We start from the raw sequence: 17,543 nt of genomic DNA, 5'->3' as shown, positions 1-17,543 counted from the left end.
TGACATTCATTTTTCTACGTATCTTTTGATAATCTAGTTAGAAATTTCATCTTCAGTTCAATTCATTACAGCACAGATTATCCACAATTTATTCTTTACATTTCTGTTGGCTGCTGTGAAGAAATATTTGCATACTTCTATGCCCTTATATCAAGAAACTAATAAATAAACTAATTTCTCTGACTGTGAAATCTATTCAAAAATCCAACTTGTTATCCAGATATTTAGAAATGTTAATCCATATTCCGATTTTTCCAAAACTTGTTGGCAGTATTTTTTCAGTGCTTTATTGATCCCCCTTAGGGTAAATTCTCCTAAAGAGTAATTGGCACCTGGTCAACCCTCCAAAGCCATCCTCATGTTCTATTGTGTCGACCATTTCTCTCTATGTGTTCTTACTTAATACAAGGTCTCACTGCCTCTCTTTGCAGAGCCACCCATCAACTTGCGAATCAGTGATATTACCAAGAACTCTATTAGCCTAGTCTGGGAGAAACCAAGCTACACTGGTGGATCCCCAGTCACTAGCTACATGGTTGAGAAGAGAGAAGGCAGTAATACCAAGTGGTCCAAGGCTAATCTGTCCAACATCACGGACACCAGATTCACCGTAACTGGCCTCACCCAGGATGAGACGTACGAGTTCAGAGTGAGGGCTAAGAATGCCGTGGGCTCTGTGAGCAACCCGTCCATGACCGCTGGACCAGTCACGTCCGTGGACACCTACGGTAATCTCTTCTTTGTTGTTTTTATTTTTTTGTACAGCTGTGCGTTCCCATGAAAAATCCATAGGTATTGATCATATGTCCTTCATGGTTTGATACAGGTGCCCCGGAGATTGAAATACCTCAGGAATATCTCAACGAGGTAAAGTACAAGGCTGACTCGAATGTGGAGCTAAAGTTTAATATCATCGCCAAGCCGGCTCCCACCATTGAGTGGTATAAAGATGGCAGGGAGCTTAAGCCCAGTGGCCAGCTGACCTTCAGACACACGTCGGAGTCCACCAGTTTGCTCCTGAAGGAAACAACTCGTCTGAATTCTGGAGTCTATGAGGTGAAGGTGAAGAATTCCCTGGGATCTGCCTGTGCCACAGTGCGACTGCTCATCCAAGGTAATCAGATGTTCTTCAATATTTGTACTGATGATAATAATTTGTCTTTGGTTGCTTTATCTTCATTAGTATGTCCGTCCTCTCTTCAGACAAACCGGGACCCCCTGATGGAGAGATTCAGTTTAAGAAGGTGACAGCTGATAACATCACTATCATGTGGTCTCCACCTGCTGATGAGGGTGGTGCAATGGTAACCCATTACATAGTAGAGAAGAGGGAGACCAGCAGGATTATGTGGTCCATTGTCTCTGAGAAACTGGTGGACTGCATCATTAACGTGCCCAGACTTATCCAGGGTAACGAGTACATCTTCAGAGTCCGTGGAGTCAACAAGTATGGTGTTGGAGACCCATTGGAGTCTGTGCCTGTGATTGCCAAGAATGCATTTGGTAAGAGAAACGAATGTCTCCATCATTCTCCACAGACTAGAGGTTTGAAAATTTGTTAATGTAATCCAAGCATTTTGATTTTGTATAGTTCCTCCAAGTGAGCCATCAACGCCCAAAGTAACCATGATCACCAAGTCTACTATGACTGTGATTTGGGAAAGACCAGCACTGGACGGAGGCAGCGACATTGATGGCTACTACCTGGAGAAGAGGGAGAAGAAGAGTCTGCAGTGGTTCAAGGTTTGTTCAGCGGCCCTTCCTCAACTCTTTAAGCACCGAAGAAGTCAACATTCTAGTGTCTTATATTTGGATTTGTTGTGGGTCGTTGTGTCCAGGTGGTGAAGGGCACAATCAGGGACACGAGGCAAAAAGTCTCCAGCTTGGTGGAGAACAATGAGTACCAGTTCAGAGTTTGTGCTGTCAACAAGGCTGGAGCAGGAAACTACTCTGAGGCTTCAGACCTCTACAAAGCCTACGACCCAATCGGTATGCTCACAATCTAATCTCCACGCCAGAATGTTAGCAGTTTATTTCTAAGTCTCTTTGTTTTGTCATATTAAAATACTGATTGGCCAATATGATCTGGTCTTAAATATTTTAACTTGAAATTACTAAATAATGACAGCCATTTAAAGTTATTTAATTAATTTTCAGCGAGTAAGTCATGTTGGCTTCAGAAATAAAGATTAAGTTGATGTCAGGCAGAGAACTCAAACCCTGACACCCAGTAGATGGCTTTAGATTAGCCGTAGTTGTTCCCGTGAATGTAAATTAATAATAATAATAAATTATTAATCCAGACAGTATTGCAGTATCACAGTTAATATTTCCTGCCACCTAACACTGAGACACAGACATCTGCTAGTCTTATCATGGACTAAATCCATACGGCGCTTTGTTACAAACTGGTTCCCTTCTAACTTATGGCCCATTAGAGCAGGTGGAGTACTCAGCTGATGAGACTGTCGGGAACTATTTTATATTGCATTTATTAACAGTTGTAATCAAATTGTCTGCTTTCCAAACACGTGCCATTTCATCCTCTTCAGATCTGCCTGGAGAGCCTTCCAAGCTACACGTGATCGACTCCACAAAAACCTCCATCACTCTTGGCTGGGAAAAGCCGGTCTATGATGGGGGCAGTCAAATCACGCACTATCTTTTGGAACAGATGAACTCAGAGGACAAAGAATGGGTGACCATCAATCCACAGGTCAAATCCTGTGAGTACGTGGTTTCCCATCTTAAACCTGGAACCTACTACTTCTTTAGAGTCTCTGCTGTCAACAGCAAGGGCAAAGGAGAAGACATCAAAATGTACCAGCCTGTGCAAGCCAAAGATATTTTAGGTTTGTATGCTTCTAAAACTCTCCCTGGCAATAATCCCAATTGGTGTACTCCTGTTTCACCTCTCCTACTTCTGTCCAACAGAGGAGGCGGATTTAGATTTGGATATCCCCGTGACGACACAGTACACAGCCAAGGCTGGCCGTGATGTGGAGGTGTTTATTCCCCTAAAAGGACGGCCCACTCCCAATGTCACCTGGCGGCATGCAGACCGGAACATGGCTGGTGACAACCGTTACACCGTCACTAGCAGTGAGCGGGCCACAACACTCTTCATCCCCAAGGTCACCCGTGATGACTGTGGCAAATACTTGCTGGAAATTGAGAACGGTGTAGGAGAACCCAAGGTAATCACAGTTTCCCTCAAAGTTCTGGACAGTCCATCCTCTTGCCAGAAATTGATAATCAAGAATGTGACAAGAGGAAAGCTTATGCTGAGCTGGGAGCCTCCTCTCATTGATGGTGGTTCCCCTGTTACGAACTACATTGTCGAGAAGAAGGCCTCAACTATGAAGGCTTACCAAGTCATGACTGCTGAGTGCGCCAATTCGACTTACAAGGTGTCTGGCCTGGAGGAGGACGTAGCGTACTTCTTCCGTGTTTCTGCTGAGAATGAGTACGGTGTGGGTGACACTTTGGAGACTACTGAGCCTGTTCGAGCCACAGAAACTCCAGCAGCTGTCAAAGACCTGGTAATGATAGACTCCACCAAGAAATCAGTCACGCTGCAGTGGACGAGACCTGAGCACGATGGTGGAAGCCACATCACTGAATACATCATTGAGAAGAGAACCGAGGAAGATCCCACCTGGACTTTAGGTGCGACATGCAAGCGCTGCGTCTGTGAGGTGACCGGACTCAAGGAGAACGCTGTCATGGACTTTAGAGTGTTTGCCAAGAATGAGAAGGGCAGAAGCGACTTCTCCCAGATTAACTCTATCACGGTTGTAGACTTTGTCATTCCACCTGAAGCCAACCTCATTGACTATCCCAATGGAGAACTTGCTGTTCGTGTTGGTCAGAACATCCATATTGAGTTACCTTTCAAGGGTAAACCAAGACCTGCTATCAGCTGGTTAAAAGATAACTTCCCTCTGAAGGAGAGTGAGAAGATTCGCTTCAGGACCACTGACAACAAGACTGCAGTGACAGTCAGAGGAGCAAAGAAGGAGCATGCTGGCCAGTACACCTTGGTCCTGGACAACAGGGTCATCAAGAATTATTTTGATATTAATGTGATTACCCTGGGACCTCCCTCAGTGCCTGTGGGTCCCGTCCGCTTCGATGAAATTAAAGCCCAAAGTATCATCATCTCCTGGGATGAGCCAAAAGATAATGGAGGTGGTGAGATCACTTGCTACAGTGTGGAGAAACGGGAGACCTCCCAGGCCAACTGGAAGATGGTCTGCTCCAGTGTAGTCAGGACTACCTTCAAGATACCCAACCTGGTCAAGGGAACTCAGTATCAGTTCAGAGTCCGTGCAGAGAACAAATATGGAGTCAGCGAATCACTCAACTCGTCTGATATTGTCGCTCAACATCAGTACAAGCCTCCTGGCCCACCAGGCAAACCACTGGCCTTTAACATCACCAGTGAAGGGATGACAATCAGGTGGGAGGCCCCAGGATTTGACGGAGGATCCCCAATTTTGGGCTATCATGTTGAGAAGAAGGACAGGAACAGCCTTATGTGGCAGAAGGTGAACTCCAACATCATTTCCAACAGAGAGTACAGGATCATTGGTCTGCTGGAGGGTCTGGAGTATTCCTTCAGAGTCTATGCTGAAAATAATGCTGGACTCAGTCCCGTGGGCGAACAGAGCAAACATGCACTTGCTATCTCCCCTGTTGGTAAGTGCAAGAGTCTGACTTATTGGTAATCCTGTTTATTTGGTGTTTTACCCAGAATAAAGTAATAAGATATAGCAGATATCAAAGTAAGAAGACTGAAAACAAAGGGAAAGTGCTAGCTTGTCTAAATGACTTTCATATTGCCTCTGTGTTACTCTGTGTTATATATAAAGCCATACACTCTGGATAAAATCTTATTTTTTCAATCAGATCCACCTGGCAACCCAGTCTGCATTGATGTGACCAGAGACTCAGTTACTCTTCAGTGGGACATTCCCAAGAGGGATGGTGGCAGCAAAATTGTGGCCTACAGTGTAGAGAGGCGCCAAGGCAGAGGCAAGTGGCTGCGGTGCAACTTCACTGATATCAGTGAGACCCAGTTCACAGTGACTGGCCTGTCCGCTGGAGATAGATTTGAATTCAGAGTGATTGCCAGGAATGCAGTGGGTACAGTCAGTCCGCCATCCAACTCCTCTGGATACATCATGACCAAGGATGAGAGCAGTAAGTATTGTTAAACTGATAAAATATATTAAAGTAATACAGTTGTGCTGATTCCTTACATGCTGGGGTTGTTTGCTTGCGTCTCCAGTTGCTCCTGAGATTGAGTGGTCTCCAGACCAGACGCTGACTCTAAGGGCTGGGGAGAATGTTAACCTCGGCTGCAGCATCACTGGACGTCCCGTCCCCCAAGTTGTCTGGTACAAGGATGGCAAAGAGATTGACAAGAGGATTATGCTTGACATTGAGATTACAACTGGCATCGGCACCAGTAGTCTTTTTATCCGTGATGCTGATAGAAACCACCGTGGCATCTACACCGTAGAGGCCAAGAATAACTCTGGTGTGAAGAAAGCTGATGTCAATGTCAGAGTGCAAGGTCAGTAAATACTTGATCCCAAGGGCACCTCATTTCAGGACTACCGGTTGATAATGTTGTAATTCATGTCAACTCTTCTCCTGTGTTTCTTGCAGATACCCCCGGACCTGTGGAGGGTCCCATCCGTTTCACAGGTATCACAGCTGAGAAGTGCACCGTGTGGTGGAACCCACCAGAGAATGATGGCTGTGCTGCCATCACCCACTACGTGGTGGAGAAGAGGGAAACATCCAGGATCTCCTGGGCTTTGGTCACCTCCAAATGTGAAGCCTGCTCTTATAATGCCACCAACCTTATCAAAGGCAATGAGTACCAGTTCAGAATCTCTGCTGTGAACAAGTTTGGTGTTGGTAAACCCTTGGACTCGGATCCTATTATTGCTCAAATGCAATACAGTAAGTAAAGTGTTCAAGGATATCTGATATTGAACAAACTGTTGGCCTGATCCATTGCACTGGAACTCTGTTTGACTCCTTGGCTTTTGTAATTTACCTTGCTTCCATTCTTCCCGTCAGCTGTGCCTGATGCCCCTGGAACACCAGATGCTACCCATGTGACTGGAAACAGCATCACCCTATGCTGGACCAGGCCAAGAAGCGATGGCGGCAATGAGATCAAACAATATATATTAGAGAGGAGGGAGAAGAAGAGCCTGCGCTGGGTGAAGGTCTCTTCTAAGCGGCCCATTACAGAGTTAAGACAACGTGTCATCAACCTCACCGAAGGTAACGAGTATGAGTTCCGGGTCATGGCTGAAAATGGTGCTGGTGTTGGACCAGCTAGCAGTACCTCCAGACTCTTCAAATGCAGAGAACCAACCAGTGCTCCTAGTGCTCCCACTGTAATCAAGGTAGGATTTCCAAAACACCAAAATATTCATGAAAATATGTTGATGTCAGTCTTCAAGCGTTCATCTAAATTTATCTGGTTTGTTTTCAATTTCATGAAAAAAGAAAAATGGAAATCTTGTAAATTTTGTTCTTTACTTGTCAATCAGGTCATTGACTCCACCAAGTCCTCAGTCACCCTAGAATGGACCAAACCAGTCTTCGATGGTGGCATGGAAATAATTGGCTACAATATTGACATGTGTAAGGCCAGTCTGGAGGAGTGGCACAGAGTCAACGACCAGATTTGCATTCACACCAAGTACACAGCCAAGGGCCTGTCACCTGGAGAACTCTACAAGTTCAGAGTCAGTGCTGTAAACGGGTCTGGAGAAGGTGAAGCCTCGGTTATGCCCAATGCTGTTCAAGCTCTGGACAGACTCACATCTCCTGAGATTGATATTGATGCCAATTTCAAGCAAACTCACATTGTAAAGAATGGTGGAACTGTAAGTCTCCAGGTTGCCTTCCGTGGCAAACCAGCTCCTCTGGCCACCTGGTCAAAGGTTGATGGTGAACTACCTGTCATGGGCGATATCAACACCACAGACTGCTGCTCAACTTTGACCATTGAGGGTTGCACTAGGTATGAGGCCGGAAAGTACACTCTTTCCCTGGAGAACAACAGTGGACGCAAGTCAATCACATTCACTGTCAAAGTGCTGGATACACCAGGACCTCCAGGAGCCATAACTTTCAAAGATGTTACCCGTGGAGCCTTGACAATGATGTGGGATGCCCCGAACAATGATGGTGGCTCCCGAATCCACCACTATATCGTGGACAAGCGTGAGGCCAGCCGCCTGGCCTGGCAGGAGATCAGCAACAAGTGTTCTCGCCAGATGATCAGGGTAACTGGTCTTGATATTGGTGTGTCATATCTATTCAGGGTAACTGCTGTGAACCAGTATGGCCAAGGGGAACCTCATGAGATGACGGAACCTATTATTGCTACTGAAGAACCTGCACCACCTAAGAGATTGGATGTTGTTGACACAACCAACTCCACTGCCTCACTGGTGTGGTTGAAACCTGACCACGATGGAGGCAGCCGCATTAGAGGATACATTGTAGAATTCAGGGCTAAAGGCAGTGACCATTGGGTTGTCAGTGGAGAGACCAAGTCCCAGAAGATGCTGGTGGAGGGTCTGACTGAAAACATGGAGTATGACTTTAGAGTCAAAGCCAAGAATGATGCTGGAATCAGTGAACCACAGGGCACTTTTGGGTCTGTGGTCATTAAGGAACCTCGCATTGAACCGACGGCTGACCTCAGTAGCATCACCAGCCAGCTTATCACCTGTAAGGTCTCCAACACCTTCACAATAGACATCCCCATCAGTGGCAGGCCTGCACCTAAAGTAACCTGGAAACTGGAAGAGATGAAGCTCAAGGAGACTGACAGAATTCTAATCAAAACCACAAAAGAGAGGACTACTTTGGTGGTGAAAGACAGCAAGAGATCTGACAGCGGCAAATACTACCTGATCCTAGAGAATGCTGCTGGCACCAAAATTTTCACTGTGACTGTAGCTGTTGTTGGCAGACCGTGTCCCCCCATAGGCCCTGTGGAAATTTCTGGAGTTTCTTCCGAGTCCTGCACCCTGTCTTGGTCTGAGCCAGCAGATGACGGTGGCTCTGACATCACCAACTATATTGTCGAAAAACGAGAGTCTGGCTCAGCTTCCTGGCAAGTGGTCAATTCCAGTGTGAAGAGAACCACCATCAAAGTGACACATCTTACCAAGTACATGGAGTACACCTTCAGAGTGTGCTCCGAGAACAAATTTGGAGTCAGCAAATCTGTTGAGTCAGCTCCTGTTGTCATTGAGCATCCATTCAGTAAGTTTGTTCCACTACTACTACCACCGTTAATGATAATGTTAAATTTGTGTAAATGCGTTCATGTTGGAATCATTTCCATGATCTAACTTCCACTTTCTATCCACAGTACCTCCAAGTCCTCCAACTCGTCCGGATGTGGTATCTGTGTCTGCCAATGCCATTAGCATCAAGTGGGACGTCCCATATGCTGATGGTGGCAGCCAGGTGACTGGCTACTGGATTGAGAAGAAGGAAAGGAACACAATCCTGTGGGTGAGGGAGAATAAGCTGCCTTGTGTGGAGTGCCAGTACAAGGTGTCCAGTGTGATCGAAGGCCTGGAATACCAGTTCAGGGTGTACGCCATGAACATTGCTGGACTCAGCAAGGCCAGTGAGGCCTCCAGACCTGTTGTGGCTCTCAATCCTGTGGGTAAGGACAACAGTCTCATTGTAACTAACTGTTTATGGCTCAAACAAAATCGTTCTAAATACTTGTGTCCTGAGAGCCGTAGTGCACGTCATGAGCACAGGGTTTAAAAGTGACAACTCCATCTGTCAGAAAATTAATTAGACCTGCCCTGCACCATGCACAACTTTGCACCCTTTGTAATGTATGGCCCCCTTTTAGACTTTCAAAAACGGAGCCTATCCCAGCTGGCTACGGGCAAAAGGCGGGGTACACCCTGGATAAGATGCAGATAATTGAGATGCAGGGCTGTTCATGTTCTCACTGCTCAGCCAGAATGGTTGTATTGAAGGTGGTGTGAGTAGATCAATGTTAGTCTTAACAAGCAGCTCCTCTCCCAACCAGATCCCCCCGGTAAGCCAGAGGTGACTGACATCACCCGCTCTTCTGTGTCGCTGTGCTGGACTGTACCATTCAATGATGGGGGCAGCAAGATTGTTGGCTACGTGGTGGAAAAGAAGGTGTACAGCATGGAAGAGTGGGACGACAACCGCTGGCTCAAATGCAACTACACCACCATCACTGAGAACTACTTCACTGTCACCAACCTGGGAGAAGGAGAGACGTTGGAATATCGTGTTATTGCCAAGAATGCTGCCGGTGTCCACAGCGCTCCATCTGAGTCCACTGGACCCGTTACATGCAAGGATGAATACTGTAAGTTTTTACTAGGTTTCTAATTTTAAGTTTTGAATGGTATTCAAGTGTAGATCTTAACTAATGTCTTTATTGCAGCTCCTCCGAAAGCTGAGCTGAACAGCAAGCTGGTGGGTGAGACTGTTGTTGTCACTGCTGGTTCAGACCTCGTCCTGGATGGGACTGTTGGCGGTAAACCAGAGCCTACGGTGTATTGGGCAAAGGGAGAAAAGGTTCTGGAGGTTGGAGAGAAATACTCACTTACCTACACCTCAACCAGAGCCATGGCCGTCATCAAGAACTGTGACAGGTATGACACGGGCAGATACAACCTGACCGTCAAAAACGCAAGTGGAGTCAAGACCGCCTCCGTCAGCGTCAAAGTTCTGGGTAAGCAGCCAAAGCAATCACGTAAATGTAAATGTGATGACGTCAACTTAAACCGAGTCCCCTAAGGAACCCATCTGTCAAACTGTTGGTCTGTCTCTAGACACTCCGGGACCTCCAGCTGATAAGATCCTGATCAGCAGAGTGACAGAGGAGAAGTGTACTGTGTCCTGGAAGATCCCACTGGAAGATGGCGGTGATACTGTCACCCATTACATCGTGGAGCGGCGTGAGACCAGTCGCCTCAACTGGGTCATCATGGAGCCCGAGTGCAAAACGTTGTCGTGTGTCAGCTCCAAGCTGATCAAGAACAATGAGTACATCTTCAGGGTCAGAGGAGTCAACAAATTTGGCCCCGGAGTTCCTCTGGAGTCTGATCCCATCATTGCCAGAAACGCCTACAGTAAGCTTCTTTGCTCTGATACAATTAAGTGTTAGACTAAGAAACAAGAAATAAATTCTGTTTGGGCTTCGGATTAGATTTTATGGATGAGGTTTGCGTTATGAAAAAAGAGACACAGTCTCTGAGCTGTCATGACCTTCTATTCCAGCCATTCCATCCGTGCCGGGCACTCCAGAGGCCACTGCTGTGGGTAAGGAGCACGTCATCATCGAATGGCTGAAGCCTGAGAGTGATGGAGGCAGTGAAATCAAAAACTACATCGTGGATAAGCGAGAGAAGAGCAGCACCAGGTTTGAACACCAACTGAACAAGTTAGCAGATTTTAGTGTTCTGATATTTGGCGCTCACCCCCTCTCTCTGGACTAGATGGACACGTGTGAACAAGACGTATACCATCTACGACACCCGTCTTAAGATCACAGGTCTGCTAGAAGGAAGCGAGTACCAGTTCAGAGTAACGGCTGTCAATGCAGCCGGAGACAGCCAGCCGAGCGACGCCTCGGCATACATCCTCTGCAAAGACCCCACCTGTGAGCAGTGACTTCACTCATTAACATCATCCAGCTCTAGTTCTTGGCATTTTTTTGTCCATTAACGTTTGTCTTTATTGAAAGACTGAAGTAAATGTGCAACCTTTTTCTCTGTACCGACAGACACCCCAGCTCCTCCCTCAATGCCTCGCATCACGGACACCACCAAGCACAGCATCAGCATGACCTGGACCAGACCCATGTACGATGGTGGCTCGGATGTCACTGGCTACGTAGTGGAGATCCTCGAGGAAGACTCTGAGCAGTGGTACCGCGCCACTGCCAAGGCTCTCAAGACCAATGAGTATGTGGCCGCGGGCCTGGCAGCCAATAAGAAGTACCGATTCAGGGTTGCTGCCATCAATAGCAATGGCACCGGCGAGTTCAGTGACCCCAGCGCTGAGATTGAGCCGTTGGAGAAAATTGGTGAGTCAGTGAGGAGTTTTAAGTTAAAAAAAAAAGAAATTGAGTGAACCAAGATAAAACAGATATCATTTAGAGATGAGTTCATCCACATGCTCTGTTATTACGATGCTTTGTCCACTTGATCAGAAATCCCTGACCTGGAGCTGGCTGATGACCTGAAGAAGACCGTGTGTCTGCGTGCTGGAGGAACCCTGCGTCTCATGGTGTTTGTTACTGGCCGACCGTTGCCAGTAGTATCTTGGAGGAAGGCCGGCGTTGAGCTGCAGAGCCGCGGCTACATTGAGACCACTGATAGCTACACCTCACTGATGGTGGAGAAGGTCAATCGCTACGACTCTGGTAAATACATTGTGGAGGCAGAGAATCCATCCGGCAAGAAGAGTGCCACTATCCTGGTGAAGGTTTATGGTATGTCAATGCGTCTGTAGGGTGATGCGTAAAAAAATAAAAAGACAAGAGTAATTATAAGCAGCATGCACTTTCCTAATAATTTCATGTCTTGTGCAGACACTCCTGGTCCTCCTGGTTCTGTGAAGGTGAAGGACTACACTAAGGAGTCTGTTGTGATCACCTGGGATGTTCCGAGCATTGATGGTGGTGCTCATGTTAGCAACTACATCATTGAGAAACGAGAAGCCAGCATGAAGTCATACAAAACCGTCACCACTGAGTGTAGGAAGACTTTGTTCAGGATCACTGGTCTGGAGGAGGGAGTGCACTACTTGTTCAGAGTCCTGCCAGAGAACATCTATGGTATTGGCGAACCTTGTGAGACAGCAGAGGCTGTGCTCATCTGCGAGGTGCCGTCGGTGCCGCTGAACCTCCAGATTGTGGACGTCACTAAGTCCTCTGTCACGCTGCACTGGGAGAAGCCCCTGCACGATGGCGGCAGCCGGCTGACAGGCTACACCATCGAGGCCTGCAAGGTGGGCACAGACCGCTGGAGTGCTGTGGCAACACTCAAGGCTTCAGTGTCTCAGTACACTGTCCAGTCACTGATGGAGAATGACCAGTACCTGTTCAGAGTTCGAGCCACCAACAGCAGGGGCGCAAGTGAGCCCATGGACACGGTCACACCAGTCACAATCCAGGACATTACCGGTAAGACCTCATTGAACCAGAGGTCCTCGTACAAACAAACCTTTGTGGTAGAATCTGTGATGCAGTGCTATCTGAATACAATCGTATGTGACCATGCTTCTTTTGTATTTCAGTGATGCCCAAAATTGACATGACAAGTATTCCTCAGAAGATTGTTCATGTGCACCACGGCAAACCAATTGATCTCAACATCCCAATAAAGGCCAAACCACAGCCTGTTTGCTCCTGGTTCTTTGGTGGCATCAAGCTGAAAGACAGCCTGGACCGCATCAAGATCGACAGCAACGGCAAACACACCCACCTCGTCATCCGTGAGACCACCATCAACGACACCGGAAACTACACCCTGGAAGTGAAAAACGCTGTTGGTGTTGCAACCGAGGTCATCAAAGTCATCATTCTTGGTAAGACTTTTGGCAAACGGCAGAAGGTTCTTCAGATCTAATCTGAACATCTTCAAGTTATGTGGAAAGGTTCCAATAATCCACCTTCTGATATTTGTTAAGACAAACCTGGCATCCCAGTTGGTCCAATGAAAATCGAGGAGGTTGATGGCGTGTCAGTAACCGTCAGCTGGGAACCTCCAGAGAAGGATGGTGGAGCCAACATCAGTGGTTACGTGGTGGAGCAGCGTGACGCCCATCGACCAGGCTGGATCACCATCTCAGAGTCCGTCACTCGACCCTGTTTCAAGTTCACCAGACTGTCTGAGGGAACTGAGTACGTGTTCCGTGTTGCCGCCATGAACCGCTTTGGAGTTGGAGGCTTCCTGCAGTCAGACGTGGTAGAATGCAAGAGCCTAAAGAGTGAGTTCCTTCAATTATTGTTGTTTATCTCAATAAAATCAAGCGTTGTCAGTAGTTCTGGCTCCAACAGTCCAGAGATCATTTGGATCTACATTTGTGAACAATTACTGCCTGACTTTCAGTCAATTACTCAATTTTCTCTTTTGCAGCCATCCCTGGACCTCCGAGCAGGCCAGAGGTGCTTGATGTCACCCATGATGGCATGACACTAACTTGGCAGCCTCCCGAGGACAATGGCGGCTCTACTATTGCCGGATACATCATTGAGCGTAAAGAAGCCCATTCTGACCGGTGGTTGAGGATCAACAAGAACTATGTCACCATGATGAGGTACCGCTCGTCTGGCCTGATTGAAGGCCTAGAGTATGAACACCGCATCACAGCCGTCAACTCTAGAGGAGCAGGCAAACCTAGTGAGAGCTCTGCAATCACTGTCGCCATGGATCCCATCGGTAAGTCCCCAAAAGACCTTAATGAAACTGTAACTGTCTGGTTAAGATGGTGCTAGCTGTCTATTGCTGTATTCTTCAACATGTCTTTGTTGTTCCACAGAGCCACCAGGTCCTCCTCTTCAGCCCAGAGTCACAGACTCCACCAGGACCTCCGTCTCTCTGGCTTGGCAGTCACCTGAAGAGGAGGGTGGTTCTGTCATTACTGGTTACTTGATTGAGATGCAGAAGGTGGACCAGGTAGAATGGACACTGTGCAACACGACGCCCACCAAGATGTGCGAGTACACCCTCACCCACATGCCCCAAGGAGCGGAGTACAAGTTTAGGATCATGGCCTGCAATGCCGGCGGTTCTGGAGAACCGGCAGAGATTCCCGGAGTGGTGAAAGTCCAGGAAATGCTTGGTAGTAGAGCATAATATTCTAATTCAGTTTGGTTTACACTCGATGACTTTTTTCTGAATCTGTAATTTAACTGAAAAATGTTGTGTTATTTTCTTTCAGTTTATCCTGAATATGAGCTGGACCGTCAGTATGAAGAGGGCTACGTGGTGCGGCAGGGTGGAGTCATCCGCCTGTCTGTGGCCATCAAGGGCAAACCCATCCCCACATGCAAGTGGACTAAGGATGGACGTGATATCTCCCATCGGGCCATGATCGCTACCCACGATGACATCACAGAGCTGGTCATCAAGGAAGCACACAAAGATGACACCGGCACCTACGACCTGCTGCTGGAGAACAAATGTGGCAGGAAGGCTGTTTACATCAAGGTGGGTAGATGACAATTGGTTTGTTTGCTTCAATATCATAAAAAACTCTAAATGCATAGTTGTAGCAGCGCTTGGAACTTCACACTCTATGTATCTCCACCTTCAGGTAAAGGTGATCGGTCGGCCTGATCCCCCTGAAGGACCTCTGGAGTTTGATGACATCCAAGCTAGATCTGTGCGGGTCAGCTGGAGGCCACCGTCAGATGATGGTGGTTCTGACATCCTGGGGTACATTGTAGAAAGACGGGAAGTACCCAAGGCTGCCTGGTGCACAGTGGACGCTCGGGTGAAGGAGAACTCTCTGGTGGTGAAGGGCCTGAAGGAGAACGTGGAGTACCACTTCAGGATTTCTGCTGAGAATCAGTTTGGTGTCAGTAGATCTCTCAAGTCGGATCAGGCTGTCCTGCCCAAGACGCCACTGTGTGAGTGTGAATGTGATGCACCTGTTAGGGTGTGTGATATGAGTCATGTTTGATGTTCGTGTGACATCACATCTTTCTTTACTTAAAGGCCCTCCAGAACCTCCAAGCAACCCACCAGAGATCATGGATGTGACCAAGTCCACCGTGTCTCTGTCCTGGGCCCGCCCCCGGGACGATGGGGGCTCTCGTGTTACAGGATATTATGTGGAACGTAGAGAAGTTTCAACAGAAAAGTGGGTCAGACACAACAAGACCCACATCACCACCACAATGTACAACATCAGCGGCCTCATCCCCGATGCAGAGTACATGTTCAGGGTGGTGGCTCAGAATGACATTGGGCAGAGCGAGCCTGGCCCCCCTTCAGAGTCCGTGGTCTGCAAAGATCCGTTTGGTGAGTTGTTAGATGGTCTACACGGATAAATCAGTGAAGTAGAGAATCCACGGACAGACCTAATGGGGTGTGTTCCTGTTGTCCTTCAGACAAACCCAGCCAACCAGGAGAGATCGACATCATCTCTGTCACAAAAGACTGCATCACCATCCACTGGCTCCGGCCTGAGCACGATGGCGGCAAAGAGATCCTGGGCTACTGGATCGAGTTCAGGCAGGCTGGAGAAAGTGCCTGGAAGAAGTGCAACAAAGAGCGCTCCAAGGACCGCCAGTTCACCATGGGGGGCCTGATGGAGGCAACTGAGTACGAATTCAGGATCCTCGCCGAGAACGAGGCTGGATTGAGCCGACCGCGCCGGACGCCCATGGGCATCAAGACCAAACTGAGCGGTGAGCTCAAATCCAACCACAGTGATGTTGAGATTAATAACACATTTGTCAGATGGATTAAAATTTGCATTGAGAAACCCACAGCAAGGTTGTTTTATGAATACATTTTAAATGTATATTAAAATATAGATATGAGATAGTTTTTACAACAAGCCAGTAAAAATTGGAAATGTAAAAATGTCCAATTTTAATTTATTTCAACCTTCACGGATTTTCTGCAGTTGGTGAGGCTCCAGCATTGAAGGAAGAGATCCAGGATGCGACCACCAAACTGGGGGAGTCTGGCACTCTGACCTGTGGCATCATCGGGAGACCTCTGCCTGAGATCAGGTGGTACCGTTATGGCAAAGAATTGATCCAGAGCCGCAAGTACAAGATGAGCTCGGACGGCCGCAACCACTCCCTCAGCATCCTGACAGATGAGCAGGAGGACGAGGGGCTGTACACATGCAGGGCGGTCAATGAGGCTGGGGAGATTGAGACCAGTGGCAAACTGCGTCTGCAGGCGGCGCCCCAGTTCCACCCGGGCTTCCCCTTGAAGGAGAAGTACTTTGCTGGAGCGGGCACCAGCCTGCGCCTGCATGTTGTGTACATCGGACGACCCATCCCACAAATCATGTGGTTCTATGGCAAGAAGCCTCTGAACCCATCTGAGAATGTGATCATTGAGAACACCGAGAGCTACACCCACCTGGTGGTCAGGAACGTCCAAAGGAAGAGTAACGCCGGCCGCTACAAGGTGCAGCTCAGCAACGTGTACGGCACCATCGACACGTCGCTGCGTGTGGAAATCCAAGGTATGGCCACGCCCTGATAACAAGAATGTTAGACAGCTAATATTATTTCAGGGGTTAGGGTTAGGGTTAGTCTAACCCTAACACTAACCCTAGAGATCGAGACCAGTGGCGGGGTTAGGGTTAGGGTGGTGTGCTGTGATTAGCACGTATATGTACAGTATGCATGTACATGATGAGTATGAAGATAATTTCCCCACTGGGGATCAATAAAGTGGATTTAATCTTTAATCTTTACCTTTTATCTTTAATCTTTATTTAACAAGATGGAAAAGGTTCAAATATCCCATCACATTGATTTTTAGTGAAAACCATTTGAGGTTTTGAAGATATGAAGCTTTGTACCACTGTATAACGTAAATCTTGATACATATTAATCGATCCCTACATGAAGTTTCTCATTCCTACATCTTCCAGACAAACCTTCCATCCCTGAGGGTCCTGTGGTGGTTGATGCTCTTCTAAAGAGTTCAGTTGTCATCAGCTGGAAGGTTCCCAAAGATGATGGAGGTTCCATGATCACCAACTACATTGTAGAGAAACGTGAAGCCAAAGAAGGCGAGCAGTGGAACCTGGTGTCTTCATCCATCTCTGGCACCAACTGTCGTGTCCCCAACCTTTCAGAGAACGCCGGCTATTACTTCAGAGTCTCTGCCCAGAATCAGTACGGAGTCAGCGAGCCCCTGGAGATCCCATCAGTGGTCATCGTCAAGAGTCCATTTGGTGAGTTGTGTTTCATCACTTCAGTTTACCAGCTTGTATTTGTGGCATAGAGTAGTGGGGCATTGTAATAACATCTGTTTATGTCTCAGAAAAACCTGGCATTCCACAACAACCCTTCATCATCAGCTCCACCAGGGACTCCTGTGTCGTCTGCTGGAAGCCTCCTACTAGTGATGGCGGAGCAAAAATTACCAACTACTATCTGGAGAAACGAGAGAAGAAACAGAACAAGTGGATGTCAGTAACCACAAAGAAGGTTGTGGAGACCAGCTACGAAGTCACCGGCTTGATTGAGGGCTTTGAGTATGAATTCCGCGTTAAGTGTGAGAACATGGGTGGAGAAAGTGACTGGAGTGAGGTGTCGGAACCTGTCATCCCCAAATCTGACCAGTCTCCTCGAGCTCCCGCCTTCAGAGAAGAGATCAGGGACATGATTGTCAAATACCAGGCCAACGCCACCTTCGTCACTAAGGTATTTTATTTGAACTAGATTGCATCTGCATGTCAAAACTAGAAAATGAGAAGAGTGCCATCGGTGTCATTTACTCGTG

The 17,543-nt window shown here is 47.5% G+C and overlaps 1 protein-coding gene across 11 annotated transcripts in view; it reads left to right on the top strand.

Moving 5' to 3' along the window:
- Positions 1-17,543, top strand: part of LOC137604872 (titin-like) — a 199,834-nt gene that overhangs the window by 172,578 nt on the left and 9,713 nt on the right. For all 11 annotated transcript variants that reach the window (XM_068329062.1, XM_068329063.1, XM_068329064.1 and 8 more), the window contains 32 exons: positions 432-728; positions 827-1,114; positions 1,204-1,503; positions 1,592-1,743; positions 1,839-1,989; positions 2,553-2,852; positions 2,935-4,701; positions 4,912-5,205; positions 5,294-5,581; positions 5,677-5,976; positions 6,097-6,431; positions 6,579-8,310; positions 8,420-8,722; positions 9,104-9,415; positions 9,494-9,784; positions 9,885-10,184; positions 10,333-10,474; positions 10,551-10,714; positions 10,838-11,140; positions 11,267-11,548; positions 11,648-12,241; positions 12,355-12,645; positions 12,748-13,047; positions 13,197-13,499; positions 13,600-13,902; positions 14,002-14,270; positions 14,377-14,692; positions 14,781-15,086; positions 15,176-15,475; positions 15,697-16,272; positions 16,687-16,992; positions 17,082-17,464. In XM_068329062.1, the coding sequence (XP_068185163.1) occupies positions 432-728; positions 827-1,114; positions 1,204-1,503; positions 1,592-1,743; positions 1,839-1,989; positions 2,553-2,852; positions 2,935-4,701; positions 4,912-5,205; positions 5,294-5,581; positions 5,677-5,976; positions 6,097-6,431; positions 6,579-8,310; positions 8,420-8,722; positions 9,104-9,415; positions 9,494-9,784; positions 9,885-10,184; positions 10,333-10,474; positions 10,551-10,714; positions 10,838-11,140; positions 11,267-11,548; positions 11,648-12,241; positions 12,355-12,645; positions 12,748-13,047; positions 13,197-13,499; positions 13,600-13,902; positions 14,002-14,270; positions 14,377-14,692; positions 14,781-15,086; positions 15,176-15,475; positions 15,697-16,272; positions 16,687-16,992; positions 17,082-17,464 (12,548 nt within the window). The remainder of the gene's footprint in view (positions 1-431; positions 729-826; positions 1,115-1,203; positions 1,504-1,591; positions 1,744-1,838; positions 1,990-2,552; positions 2,853-2,934; positions 4,702-4,911; positions 5,206-5,293; positions 5,582-5,676; positions 5,977-6,096; positions 6,432-6,578; positions 8,311-8,419; positions 8,723-9,103; positions 9,416-9,493; positions 9,785-9,884; positions 10,185-10,332; positions 10,475-10,550; positions 10,715-10,837; positions 11,141-11,266; positions 11,549-11,647; positions 12,242-12,354; positions 12,646-12,747; positions 13,048-13,196; positions 13,500-13,599; positions 13,903-14,001; positions 14,271-14,376; positions 14,693-14,780; positions 15,087-15,175; positions 15,476-15,696; positions 16,273-16,686; positions 16,993-17,081; positions 17,465-17,543) is intronic.

Source organism: Antennarius striatus, chromosome 12 (genome assembly GCF_040054535.1).
Source record: "Antennarius striatus isolate MH-2024 chromosome 12, ASM4005453v1, whole genome shotgun sequence".
NCBI classification, from domain to species: Eukaryota; Metazoa; Chordata; class Actinopteri; order Lophiiformes; family Antennariidae; genus Antennarius; species Antennarius striatus.
The sequence above is the reverse complement of the archived record's forward strand: the minus strand, read 5'-3'. Positions and strand labels throughout refer to the sequence as shown.